At 37.8% G+C, this 13,269-nt stretch overlaps 1 protein-coding gene across 4 annotated transcripts in view; it reads right to left on the reverse strand.

The window, feature by feature from the left end:
- LOC145356822 (DNA-binding protein SATB1-like) overlaps positions 1 to 12,990 on the reverse strand; it is a 120,867-nt gene extending 107,877 nt beyond the window's left edge. Inside the window, exons 1-6 of one of the 4 annotated variants that reach the window (XM_080209746.1) lie at positions 12,223 to 12,990; positions 11,129 to 11,266; positions 9,523 to 9,699; positions 8,292 to 8,418; positions 7,795 to 7,918; positions 1,945 to 2,016 (exon numbers count right to left, since the gene is read on the reverse strand). In XM_080209746.1, the coding sequence (XP_080065872.1) occupies positions 1,945 to 2,016; positions 7,795 to 7,918; positions 8,292 to 8,418; positions 9,523 to 9,699; positions 11,129 to 11,198 (570 nt within the window). In that variant the 5' untranslated portion in view covers positions 11,199 to 11,266; positions 12,223 to 12,990. Of the gene's footprint in view, positions 1 to 1,944; positions 2,017 to 7,794; positions 7,919 to 8,291; positions 8,419 to 9,522; positions 9,700 to 11,128; positions 11,366 to 12,222 lie in introns of all 4 variants that reach the window. The other 3 variants (XM_080209731.1, XM_080209755.1, XM_080209740.1) reach the window with 3 other exon arrangements.
- Positions 12,991 to 13,269: the final 279 nt, after the last annotated feature.

Consider the following 13,269-nt stretch of genomic DNA (forward strand, 5'->3'; position numbering starts at 1 on the left):
AAATCTGTGTCCTCTCGTAGCAACCATTTCAACCCGGGGAAATAGCCTCTGAGAGTCCACCCTATCTATTCCTCTCAACATTTTGTAAACTTCTATCAGGTCGCCTCTCAACCTTCGTCTCTCCAGGGAAAAGAGTCCCAGCTCCCTCAACCTAACTTCATAAGGCATGCCTCCCAGTCCAGGCAACATCCTTGTAAATCTCCTCTGTACCCTCTCAATAGCTTCTACATCTTTCTTATAGTGAGGCGACCAGAACTGCGCACAATACTCTAAATGAGGCCTGACAAGGGCTTATAAAGTTGCAGCATTACCTCCCGACTCCTAAACTCAAACCCTCGATTAATGAAGGCCAGTACACCATACGCCTTCTTGACCACCTCCTCCACCTGCGAGGCCGATTTAAGAGTCCTGTGGACCCGGACCCCTAGATCCTTCTGCTCTTCAACACTACTCAGACTTCTGCCCTTGATAGTGTACTCGTTCATCCCGTTGGTTCTGCCAAAATGGACGACTACACATTTATCCGCGTTGAAGTCCATCTGCCACTTCTCCGCCCAGTCCTGCATCCTATCTATGTCCTGCTGCAACTTTTGCCATCCTTCCAGACCATCCACAACACCACCGAACTTAGTGTCATCAGCGAACTTACTGTACAATAACTGTACATTTACTGTAACAAACCAACTAAAGTCAACATAACTGCAACATTAATTAAAGTTGAAGGATATTTTAAATAAAAATAAATTTCACTTTAAATAGTCAATGCAACAAACTTATGCCTCACACTATTACAAGCAACCGCATTATTTCTCACAGAAATGTGGGATCACATGCAATTTCACAGTCTTTCCAACATGACCTCTACTATGTAGGGTCTCACATTCCCTACTCTATTGTTTCAGCCCTCGAGTCTCATTAATCAACTGTCATATTTCATCCAAAGTTCCCAGACACAAAGGCACATGTCTATGAACATTCAACTAACTTAGGTTGCAACAATCCTGATTGCACAGAATGCCAAGAGTTCCCTTTTCCAATCCCTTTAGATAATCTGGTAGGTTAGAGCAAAACTAAAACGGCAGAAAGGTTCATGTCCACTCTGCAATCCGTTGCCCCTCCAGTCTTTAGTTCTCCATTCTTTCCGACTGTCTAACATACATGTTCACACTGGGCTGGATTTTATGCTCCCCTGCCAGTGGGTCTGAAGGCAAAGTTGTTTGTAAAATCCAGTGCATGGACCTCCAACCTGCTTCCATCCTGTCTCTTAATCTCCTAGGAGTGATGAGGTATTAGGTCTATTGAGGCTCTTATATGGCTAATTAATGGCCTCATAAAGGGCTCATCCCACCTGCTCTGCCATTTTACCCATGGCAAGTGATATCTCTCTTTAACCCTCCCCAACAGTCTCTCAAACACAGCTCCAACACCTTCAGTCCAGCCTCCATAACTTCCTCTGTATTTGGGAACTAGTTTTGATTCTGGCAATGCCTACTGCTCGAACCTGGCACTGCTGGGAATATAGTTTCCAACCAATTGGAATGGCATGCAAAACAGGGCAGATGCCCTCCCACCAGCTTCCCATCCACCCCTGAGCTGGCAGATGCCAAAACTGGCAGCCACCTGGCACATTCAAATTACAAATTAAGGGCCAACAGACTTATTGTCAAGCAGTTGATCCTGATAATATATTACCCATGCCATGAAACATTTGGAATGGGCACCCAGGCAGGGTTGGGCAGTGTGATATTTTAAATCAAATGACTAAAGGGCAGAAAGGAAGATGTAGGTCACTCATCAGGGAGTGCCCTTTGCTAATCGTAAGGTGCCCCCCCCCCCCCCCCCCCGCCCTCAGGTTGCACAATGACTTGGATATATGTCGCTGTTTCTTCATTATTGCTGAGTCAAAATTATGGAACTCCCCACTGAACAGCACTATGAGTGTACCTTCATCACATGGATGCAGAGATTCAAGAACCACCATCTTCTCAAGGACAGCAGGAGAAGTGCAAAAAAATACTGGCATTGCCAGTGATGTCCGCATATATAAATTGAAAAAGAAAACAGAAATCTGGTAAAAATAATAAAAGAAAACCTTTGTGAAAACATTTAGCACTTCATAGGTGGTCATAGATTTAAAATTTATTTTTTATGCAATCACATTAATTTTAACAAATGAGACCGAAAAGAATTTCAGTTATGAGACCTTATCCGATTACGGGTAAATGGGGCACAACCATTATTTCTTTTCTGTGCAGGGACTCTGCAGCCATCCGTCTCTGCACTGCATGCAAGGTTACACTGTGGGTCAAGTATTGGTTTCTAAACCCATGGCACACACATGGTAATGCATCTGTTAAATCACTTCCAAAGATTAAACTGCAACTCAAATGAAATATGTCTATTCAATTATTAAATTAAAAATATGGTAATCCTTACTGAACTTTGTTTTCATGCAAAATTGAGTCAAAACTTTAGTGAACATTATTGCTTCAGTTTGTATGTTTTGTTCTGTACTGTAATAACATTGACTTGGCATGTTCTGTCCTAGGATTCCTCTAGACTAAACAATATTATGGGCCAAATTTGTTAAAATCCATGGCAACAACAAAAAGAGGCTAAAAATGTACTAATATCAATATGTTGATTCAGAAAAAGAATTGGTACACCAATTTTTCAAATGAATTGACTATTAGTAAACTGGATTTTGTTCATAATTTTTTTAAATTAATCTTATAGTGTAAACAGATAGAAAGGCCATTTAAGTTCCTTTAGATTCAAAATTCTGTATGAAGAGGTTAATTATTGATGGATGGTAATTGAGTGACTCAGGATTATTTTAATGAACTACTCCGATATTCTGTTACCATCACCCTTCTAAAATAGAGGATATTAAAATATAGATAATGATGTTCAAATGAATCTGAAATATTCATGACAAACAGCAAGTTGGTTTCTTGTGTATTTTTTTTGAACAGACATGAAGTAGCCCCTAATCCTTTCCTTTGTACTTTAAAGCCACTAAAAGATCTCAATAATTCAGAAGGTTACTGCTCAAGATATCTGTGGTGTGTTAGCATTTAAGAACAGAAAAGTTTTATAGTTCTGGAATTTTTTTTAGAAAGTTGAGATTTCGTTTTTAACTTAAATTTTTGGAGGAAGATAAAACTAGCAATGAATAACCAATTGGTGAGTTGAAATAGTTCTGAGTATCTTGCAAGAATAAAAGCAAATGAAGGCTAAAGGACAAAGCAGTATTCTGGTATTCTTAATCAGTTTTAGTTTATTTATTAGCGTCACAAGTAGGCCTACAGTTACACTGCAACGAAGTTACTGTGAAAATCCCCTAGTTGCCACACTCTGGCACCTGTTTGCGCACACTGAAGGAGAATTTAGCAAGCCAATCCACCTACCCAGTACGTCTTTAGGACTGTGGGAGGAAACTGGAGCAATCAGAGGAAATCCACGCAGACACGGAGAAAATGTGCAGACTCTGCACAGACAGTGACACAAGCCAAGAACGGAACCGCGGTTACTGGCACTGCAAGACAGCAGTGCTAACCACTGTGCCATCATGCATTCACATGAGATCATGAAATAGGTGCAGAATTACTAATGCTATTAGTTGCTAGGTAAATAATTTTTTAAGAGACAAAAATAGTAAATGTAATAAAGATATAGTGATACTATCAATACATTCAACTTCCAAGCCCATGACCTTTACCACCTAGAAGGACAAGGTCAGCAAATGCAAGAGAACACCATCACCACAGGTTCCCCTCCAAACCACTCATCATCCTGACTTGAAACTATATCCCCGTTCCTTCACCGTTGCTGGGTCAAAATCTCAGAGCTTCCTATCAACAGCACTGTGGGTGTTCCTGCATCGCATGGTCTGCAGCAGATTAAGAAGGCAGCTCAACAGCACCTTTTCAAGGGCAATTAGGGTTATGCTGGTCTAGCCTGTGGCATCAGCACCCCATCAAAGCAAAGAACTAGATTTTAAAATATCCACAAAAATTTGTTTATTTAACAACTCAAGCTACATTTAAATTACAAATAAAATTCAGAAATGCTCAATAACTTTATTGCTGAATATTCAGTAGAGCTACTAATTTTTAAATTTCACTATTATCAAATCAATGTTCCTTATCCATAAAGGAAAATATTTTGCTGAGAAAAACATAGTGAAATTTGATAGACCTGTTTCAATTCAGCATGAATATCATTTAATTTCTGAGGAATTTATGTTTTTCAAACACATGCAAATTTTTGTCTTATTGTCTGATTTCAATATATATGATTTCTTCATAGTTCCCAACCAAAGGTTTGATGGTCCTATAATTAATAGTTTATCATTCGTTTATTTAGATATAAAACTATCCATCCCATAAGAGCGTATTCAAAATCAGTATTGAACAGTCAGTAAGACAGTCTTTAACACGTATTTACATTGTGGCTACCAGTGTCAGACCAGGTTCTAGCTAGGCAGAACATGTTTACGTTGCTGGCTCCTGTGTGGCTGGAACTCTAACTGTCCTCTTCAGGAGAGAACTCTACATATACCTGGATACATTGGGCACGGTTGTTTCCCAGAAGTTGGAAATTTAAATTGTCTAAGGAGACAAAGGGGATATTTCTGCTCCATAAACATTTAAACTAAGATATGCGCTGTTCAACCTATCCTCTGAAATCTTTGCAATGCAGGTTTGACTCTGAACTGGACTTCCAGTAATGTGAGATTACGTTCTCAAGGGAATTTCACATTGCTTTGATCCAGTCAGATTAGATCCTGACTCCGAACTAACACTGCTAGTTTAACAATTCAATGTTGAAACCATAAAGGACTAGGGATCTGCCACTGGAAACAAATTAGAAAGACAATTGCAGCTCCCAGTGGATTACAGCTGACCCACATCTACAAGAATGTTTTAACACTTTCCGCCTGTTTTGTCAATTGACCTGACCAGCAACCATCTTTAACATATCAGCTTTAACCTTCCATCCTCGCTGCAATGACTTAAAGGAGAAGGCTGGTGAGATAAAAGGTAATCAAGAAACTTTCCAACTACATGCCAAGCTTTATCCTATAAATGGGGAAGACCAGCGGCAAGAAGCATTAGCTGTAAAAGCACTGACAAATCCAAAACATAATCGTTGATATGAAGGGTGATCAACCAGCATTGTGGCAACCCCATATAACATGGGAAAAGCCGAAAGAGGCATCAAGCAACAAGTTTTAGTCTAGTAAATCTACTTTAGAAATACAAGTAAATAATACATTTAAAAATTTACCTGCTTGATCATGTTCAAGAATAAGAGTTTGAAAAAGGGAATGGGAAGCACACAATACAACACTGGCTAGCCAAATGAAAGTAGTTTTTGAGGACAATAGTGAGAAGACAGGTTGGTTAAACAAACAAGAACTTGTTTTCATGCAGAGTTTTATCACAATAGAACATTTCAAAGTGCTTCACAAAATTAATTGCTTTTTCTTTTCCTGGAGTGCAGTGACTGTTGTTATGTAGACAAACACAACATTCATTCTGCCTCAGCATCAAGGGAGTCAACATTTATGGAAGGGTGGGAACGAGGGACAGGCAGGAAAGTGAAGTTAATGACACAGTCTGATCAAACATGATCTTATTGAATGGCAGAACAGGCTTGAAAGGCCAAATGGCCTGTTCCTACTCTTTATTTTTCTTAACATCCTACAAACTGCAATGAGATAAATGACTTGCTAATCAGTTTCATTTATTTTGATATTGGTTGCAGAGGAATGTTGGCCAGGATGCAGGGTGAACTCTCTGCTGAATAATTCTGGTCTCTGAACAATGCCATGAGACCTTTAACAGCCTCCTGTAGCTGGAGCCCTGCTTTAAACTCAATTATGAGTACTGTAGCTTCAATAATGCAGCATTCCTTCATTACTAAACTAGTACGAGAGCCTCAGTTATGCATTAAAGCCTTGGTGCAGGGCTCACAGCTAGAATATTCTGATCCAGAAACAAGCAACTCAAACTAAGACTAAACTTATATTGGTGTCAGTGCGGTGCTTGTGAAACCAGCCTCCATAAAGTGATCCTTTACAACTGGTGGCAACTTCATTTTAAACCTACTGATGCCTTAGGATCTTTAGCCTTCATGAATGTGGTACCTATACTCTACCTGCAGATGCTGAATTGGTGGTGCAAGCACTCAACCCACATCAGCATAAAAGCTGAGTAAGCATAAATTAAGTCAAGTTAAACATTTTATTTTATGTCCGTTGATATCTAGTGTTGCTTGGTTACAGTTATTAATTCATGACCATTTACCTGTATTTCAATTTAAAGCTTACAGAAACGACCATATAACAAAATGTTTTATTATTTTGGTATTCACATGTTGCTTGCAATATTGTTTTAGAATCTATATATTCAAATTATAGAAACATTAAGGGACAGGTTTTGGTGCAAAGCCATGTTCTTGTTCAGATTTGGTACTGCAAAACCGAAAAGCCTGATCTTTGAAGGAAATTAATCCTTCGGTCTCCAGGAAAATTTACTGGTGAAGGTCAGACTTTCACAGTCCCATTAATTTTTAAGTGGGACCAAAGAATGTGCAGATTTGGCACAGCCTGTCTCACTACTAAACTGATTCAATGTGCGCCTCTTTTACACCCTGAAACTGTGCTCAGCATGGCAATCCCTACAGCAATGGGTCATTCTTCAAACACATCTTATATAGTATAAGTTCTGGAACTTTTTGCTTTATTCAAATATTGTAAGTTCTTCTTTTGTCCTCATAACTAATTGTCAGATTTAGTAAATTAAATTTCACTGTGGAAATGATGATAAAGTGTACAGTATATAAATAATCAACTACCGAATAAATGTGTTAAACTCTTCTCTCAGTGGTGGATGTTTTTCTAGCGTAATGACTAATCTGGTAAGGTCTGTCGGCTTTATGTAATAAAAATGGGTGTAGATCCAAAACTGTTCAAGTCTTTTGAAATCATTTAATTTGAAAACCTTGACCTTATCTGTCTCTCCTTGGAATCAGAAGCACATCACTGTCAAGAATTTTTGCTACTGTAACATCAAATGGCATCTTTCAGCAGAACATATCATTCTGTTGTAATGAAAAACATTGTAGCCAATATTAACACTTCAAGCAATGGAAGATTTATACAATTGTAAATCGACTTTGAGTACGTACAAGTTAATGAATAACTAGGAACAAAATAATCAATGATAACTCAATTGAACTGTTCGCAGACATCAAGATAAAACTTCAGGTTTTCAAATGTTAATTGAGCCCCAAAGATTACTTGGCAATGTTTCGCTCACTTCCTCGTATCCAGTCTTTGATAAAGAAATGTACATTGTATGGAATTTTTCAAATAAAGCAGAACATTTCCATGTTTCTGGTTATTTTCTGGAATAACCCAGTACCAAACTACACTTGTAATGATTATGACTCTAATTTGGTACATCATTATTGTTGGTTTCTCAGGAATGAGTCTGTAGTAGATGATAGGGAAAAGTCCTTACAATGTACAATAGGAAGAATATAAGTTTTAAACCATGAATATTACAGATGATCTTCTACAAACTTGCAATGGTGACTGTTACAAATAACAATCCGAGAAATGCAAAATCTTATACCACCTGTAAGATTTTTGATTAAAAAAATCATATATTTTTGATTTTGATACAAAAATTATACTCAAAAGATTTAAATAAGTTTTCTGCAGTTCAGGTTTTATTCATTATTACTCTTTGTAAAATACTTTCGTAAAGCCCTATTAAATACCTGGGAGAGGGGGCATTCTTTTGCCAGTGTGCTCTGGTTCATTTCTTTCAGTAGTTCCTTCAGAGCATTTCTGACGGTTGTGTGTGTCCACTGTTCAGGTGGCAAGTCTTCCAGTTTTGGGCAACTGCATGATAAAATATATCATATAAAGGGGGGTAAAAATAGGACATTTCAGGACTGGCTCCTGGTGCAACATTCCTTCAAGATAGACAGATTTCATTTGGCACATCAAGCAGATGCATCTAGAGATTGCTCTCAGTCTCCTGATTGTTCTGATTAGTTAATTACTTTATACAACACATCTGCTGTATTGATGCATGAATTATACATCAGCTGCATGTGGCGACTATTATTTCTTGTTACTTCTACCTTCTTGCTCCAATGCGTTTGGTAAAATAATTCAGGCATTTAGAGATGTGGAAGTTAAAGACAGAGATGAAATAGTAATGATGCCATGCAATTGTTGAGGCCCAGGGACTTGCAATGTTGTGACTAACCTGTGTAACTGAATTTTCAGTGTGACCACATGATACACATCCTGCAGCATGTCTGCTACTGTGGCATCCGGTGCATCTGTCACATATGAGAGAGGGACTGGATTCCACTTCCCAACCTGGATCAGGCCTGTGACAGTCAGCATTAGATAGAGTGAGAATCATCAGCTGTTAATTCACCTATAAAATGCTAATACTCTTAAACAGGCAATAAATTACATTTCTTGATTCTTTTGTTCTATTTTAATGTTATGCCAGGTTTCTACCACTTTTATGCCTACAAAAGTAAATAAAAAGACCAAATTTACCATAATTTATTAAGAAAAAAAACGCTCTCCTTACCCCTTCATCATTAACTGGCTTAAACATACTTAACAAGTGTCATTACTGGAAGTCTAACCTTTGCAGTGTACTAGAATTAAGTAGATTCAAGATTCAAAGGAACTTAAATTAGAAAAAAGAACTAATGTAAAAGTATTTCAAATGCTCTGTGATGTGTTTCAATGTTATAAGTCTCTGACTGAGCCACAAATTATTAATAGTGAAGTAATGATTGAGCAAGGTATTTGAAATCATTATCTATTTTCCCTGTTTAGATGATCAAAAGATAATCTAAATATAAAATCATTCTCCTCCCATAGAAAAGCATATTTCTTTGGTTTTATGTATTTTAAGTATGTTATGCCAATAAAATAATTCAATTAATATGCAATATAATAAAACATATACAGCACATACATAATAAATACTCCACTTACACCAAAACTTCATGTCCAAATCAAGAGTATTTATTGCTACATGAAATGTATCATTTAAAATTCAGAGTTCTATATTAAAAAATCCCTTGTTTTCTCCTGCAGCATCAATTCGTTAAAGAAACAATGCCCTCTGAATTCATTGCCAAATTGATCTGCCGATATATAGTGCAGATAGAAAATGTTGGTAGTTCTCTTCATTGCCCAAATTTGTTATCACTATGCCAAGAAGCCTCATCACAAATACAGATAGCGACAGGACTTTCTTGAATCTTTGGCATGGGCTTCTACATTTTAGCATTTTTCCTCTTTTGAGTTACGAATGTAAACAGATTATTCTTCCTTGCACATATTAATAACATGACCTGAAAAAACATTTGACATAACTTTTGAAAACAACATATTAAACATATCTTTTAGTGGGAAAAATAAAATGTACTGTTTATTCTAGATCAGGATGCAAATATGAAATGATGTACCTTTTGCCTGAGCAGCAGAACTGTGGGAATATCCGAGAGAAAGCAGTGCCATCTCCACTAGTTGATTAAACAACATGTCCTTCCGTACCAGAACAAATTCAGCATGTTCTTCTTTACTTTCATACTCAATAGGACTTTCAAAGTGTTCCACCACACAGAAAACAGGGAGCATATTTCCTACAAGGAATAAGAAATGGCTTACACATTTCAATACTGCACGTTATAAAGGAGGTGCAACTACCATTCTAATAAGATTTACTACTACCTATGGTAAACTACAAATCACTATAAATGTGTTTATTTTTAGAAAGCAACAAAAATAATTAAAACAAACATATATATGGATCACTTGTATGAACAATTTGACAAGACTGGGTTGCAAATAATCCACAAGTTAGATTTTATGAAGTAAAATGTAAAAGCCTTGTTAACTAACTGATGGGTTTGGTCACCTGTTTAACTTTACGGAATGATTACTAAGTACGTTTTTTTAAACTGAAAAGTAACTCATATCTGTTCAAAATCATGCACTACACAAAATTATGTTCCGTCTTTACAGAAATAGATTATCGTTCATCATTGAAATCTTTAGAAAGATAGCCCTACTTTTCTTTCCCAATATATCTGGTAGCTCTAAAAACTGTTTATATAGCTCTTAGGATACTGACTACATATGACGTCATTAATTTCCGACCATCCTTTTTCCAAACTGTCATCATCTTCTTTCTTTCAAAGTGGATAAGCTTTCATGATCTTTTACTTCACTGGCTGCTTCCTATTACTAATACTTGGCTAAATTTCCATGGCCAGCAACTTTATAACCTTCTACTATTAAAGCAGTAAGTGATGGTCACCAATCAGTTCTAAAAATACTTAATGATGTAGATATGAAAGGCAGCATGAAGCTTTCGCGTTAGGTTTATGAGTCTATGTAAACAACACATCTGCTGTAAGAAGTAATCAAGTGTATAGAATCCTTGTCTAAAACTGTACTGGCATCACAGTCTGCAAATATCACATAATGCCAGAGACAGCTGAAATCTTCTATTCAGGAATTTATGGCACTTATAACTTTGCAGGGATCATAAGACTGTTTGATTCTCCTCCAGTTCTTGATGGTAAATGTTAATACACTCTGTTTGAAAACTGTAATAAATTATATTTTTGGTGCTTTTAACCTGGCATGCTTTATACATATATGCACTTGGCTAACAATCAATAAATAAGGTAATCAAAAGTAGCAGCCAAGGAATTTGCTGAAGTGCCTTTTTTTTCCAGTTCTAATAGATAAAGATCTAACAATACAGACTGCTGTGTCCATTCATTTCATAAATAATACATTCCTTGTTGTCTGTAAATAGAGGAAAATAAATGATTGTCTGATAAATGTTATGGCAGCTTGAACAATAAATTCTGCTGCCTTCAAACTATTTTATTTTCATAAATATCCTGGCTTGTGCAAGGATTGAATACATTTAAACTGTGCTCTGAAGGAAATTTGCTTTGCAGTCAACTTTGCATTACCATGGGAATGTTAAATCGCCTACATTCCTATTTTTATTTATATATTTCTATATTAGTGAAAGCAGGTTGCACACACTGGTACCTTTTTTATTACCGATTTTCACCAGCTGGCCCGTGTGTTTGAGTGAGCCTCCAGTCACTTTGGCACCCATGCTACCCAGTCTGCTGCGGGTGGAGAGACTCCCATTCTGGTCCAAGCGGGGGATCTTAGCCGGGGTACCTTTAGGATCAATGAGATTGTTGTTTTTTTCTGAATTCTCCTTCACTTGCACTGTTTCACTGGGTTTTTCCATGCTCACCACCAACTCTCAGAGATCACCTACCAAGTTTAAAGAAAACCACTTCAAGATATTACTGAGGTCAGACTCAACAACAAATATAGAGGATTAATGTGGAATGTCCAGATTTTCTATCACCAGCCATTCTTTATTTAAAAATTCAGGTCTCAAAACCTGTAAAGCACAATATGTCCATGTAGCTTTTCAGAAAGACACAAGATGCAGATCCTTCAGAACAGGCTCCAAGGATGTCAAACTGCAAGGACAACTTCATTATCTGGAATTAAGACTCCCACAGTGAAAAATGTTGTCATTTAAGGGTGTATATATCCTCAAATGATAGAATATTCCCAAATTTGAGGTCCAGACTTCAGACTTCAGGCCTGTGTACATCACAAAATGAATGGTCACATCTCGAAGTGTTCCAATTTTGACTTGGTAAAAGATGATTACAATACAACCAAATGATAAGATGCCCATTGCAGCGTGTAGGATTTCTACCTACCATCGCATTTTTTCACGAACTACAGCAAATTCCACTTCTCACTGACTACTGTGATATTAAGATCAGCACTAAAGGAGGCATTCTCATCTCAGAACCGCAATGGTAACCTGCAGCCTAGTATTTTTTTAAAAAAGCAAATAATGCATGGTTTCCTCCTCAGCTCCTACTTCACAACTTTTTCTTTTCCGCTGCGCTACCAGTTCCATGCATTTTAGAAATTCCACTCCAGGATTTCACGTTTACATGTATTTAGAAAAAAAAAGACAAAGAAACAAACTAACCAAAGCGGTACGGGGTACATACACACACAAAAAAATAACGCTGTTCGTTATCGTGTGGCATCTCTTTCTGAAAAAACTACAAGAAATACAATTCCGTTCGCAACCAACTCACCCACTTCTCTGCGCGGAGCTAAAAGGCAAACTTCCAAGGCATAAGAAAAATAGCAACTCTTCACTTCGGACTCTTCCTGAAAACTAACAGCCGGACCGGTTGGTTTCTGGACAACATATATAGCTTCGAGATGTTATTTCTTTTTGAATTTGATTTTTTAAAAAATAATCTTCGGGTTGAGGGGTGGGAAAAAAGGTGGTGGGGGGGGAAGGAGTCTGGTTGGGGGGGGGAAGAGAGAGACAGCTAATATTATGATTGAAAAAAAAGGAGGAACTTGGGACAGCAGACGTGATAGATATTGTTTTCAACCCCCCCAAAAAGTGGTGGACTTTTTGTTGTTGTTGTTGCTGTTGTTTTGAAAGTCCAGTCAGTGAAAGCTGTGGTGTTTTTTTTGGTGGCGGCTTGTCCCTGAGAGTCTCTCTCTCTCTCTCTTCCTCAGTCAGGACGGAGCCGAGCGGCTTCTCACATTAAATTATTAGTTGCTTTGAGACTCATCACTCCTCTTCTCTTCCCTTTCTCCTCTCAGTGCTGAGAAAATAACCCTTCCAAAACATCACTGGGGTGGGTTTTTTTTTATCCTCTCTCCCTCCTCAGGCAGCGACAGTCCACCCTGGCTGTGCCTGATTTGGGCTGCCTTTCGATTGCATCACTCCTTGTAACTGTCAGAGCAATTTGCTGAAGAAAAATAATGATATTAAAAAAAAAGAGGTGGTGAAGAGAGAGAGAGAAAAAGAGAGTGAGAGAGAGAGAGAGGGGAGGGAGGACAATTTCCGGCTGGCGCGCAAGAATTTTTAATCAGCTTGATTACTGTAAGACGGTTCTGCATTTATTACAGATAATAATACCACATGATCAAATAATTATAGCACAGGCTCAGCCTCAGGGCTAGAGAGGAGGGGGGGCGGTGGGAGAGGCAGTCAATAACAAACAGGAGGAGCTTTTTTAACTCGTCACTGCTGCATGCCATCGGCACTGTCAGTGAGTGAGAGTGTTTGTAAGTCAAAAAAAACAGTGATGGGGAGGGGAGGGAGGCTTATGAAGAGACAA

This window comes from Carcharhinus amblyrhynchos, chromosome 2 (genome assembly GCF_965287045.1).
Source record: "Carcharhinus amblyrhynchos chromosome 2, sCarAmb.v2.hapA, whole genome shotgun sequence".
NCBI lineage: Eukaryota > Metazoa > Chordata > Chondrichthyes > Carcharhiniformes > Carcharhinidae > Carcharhinus > Carcharhinus amblyrhynchos.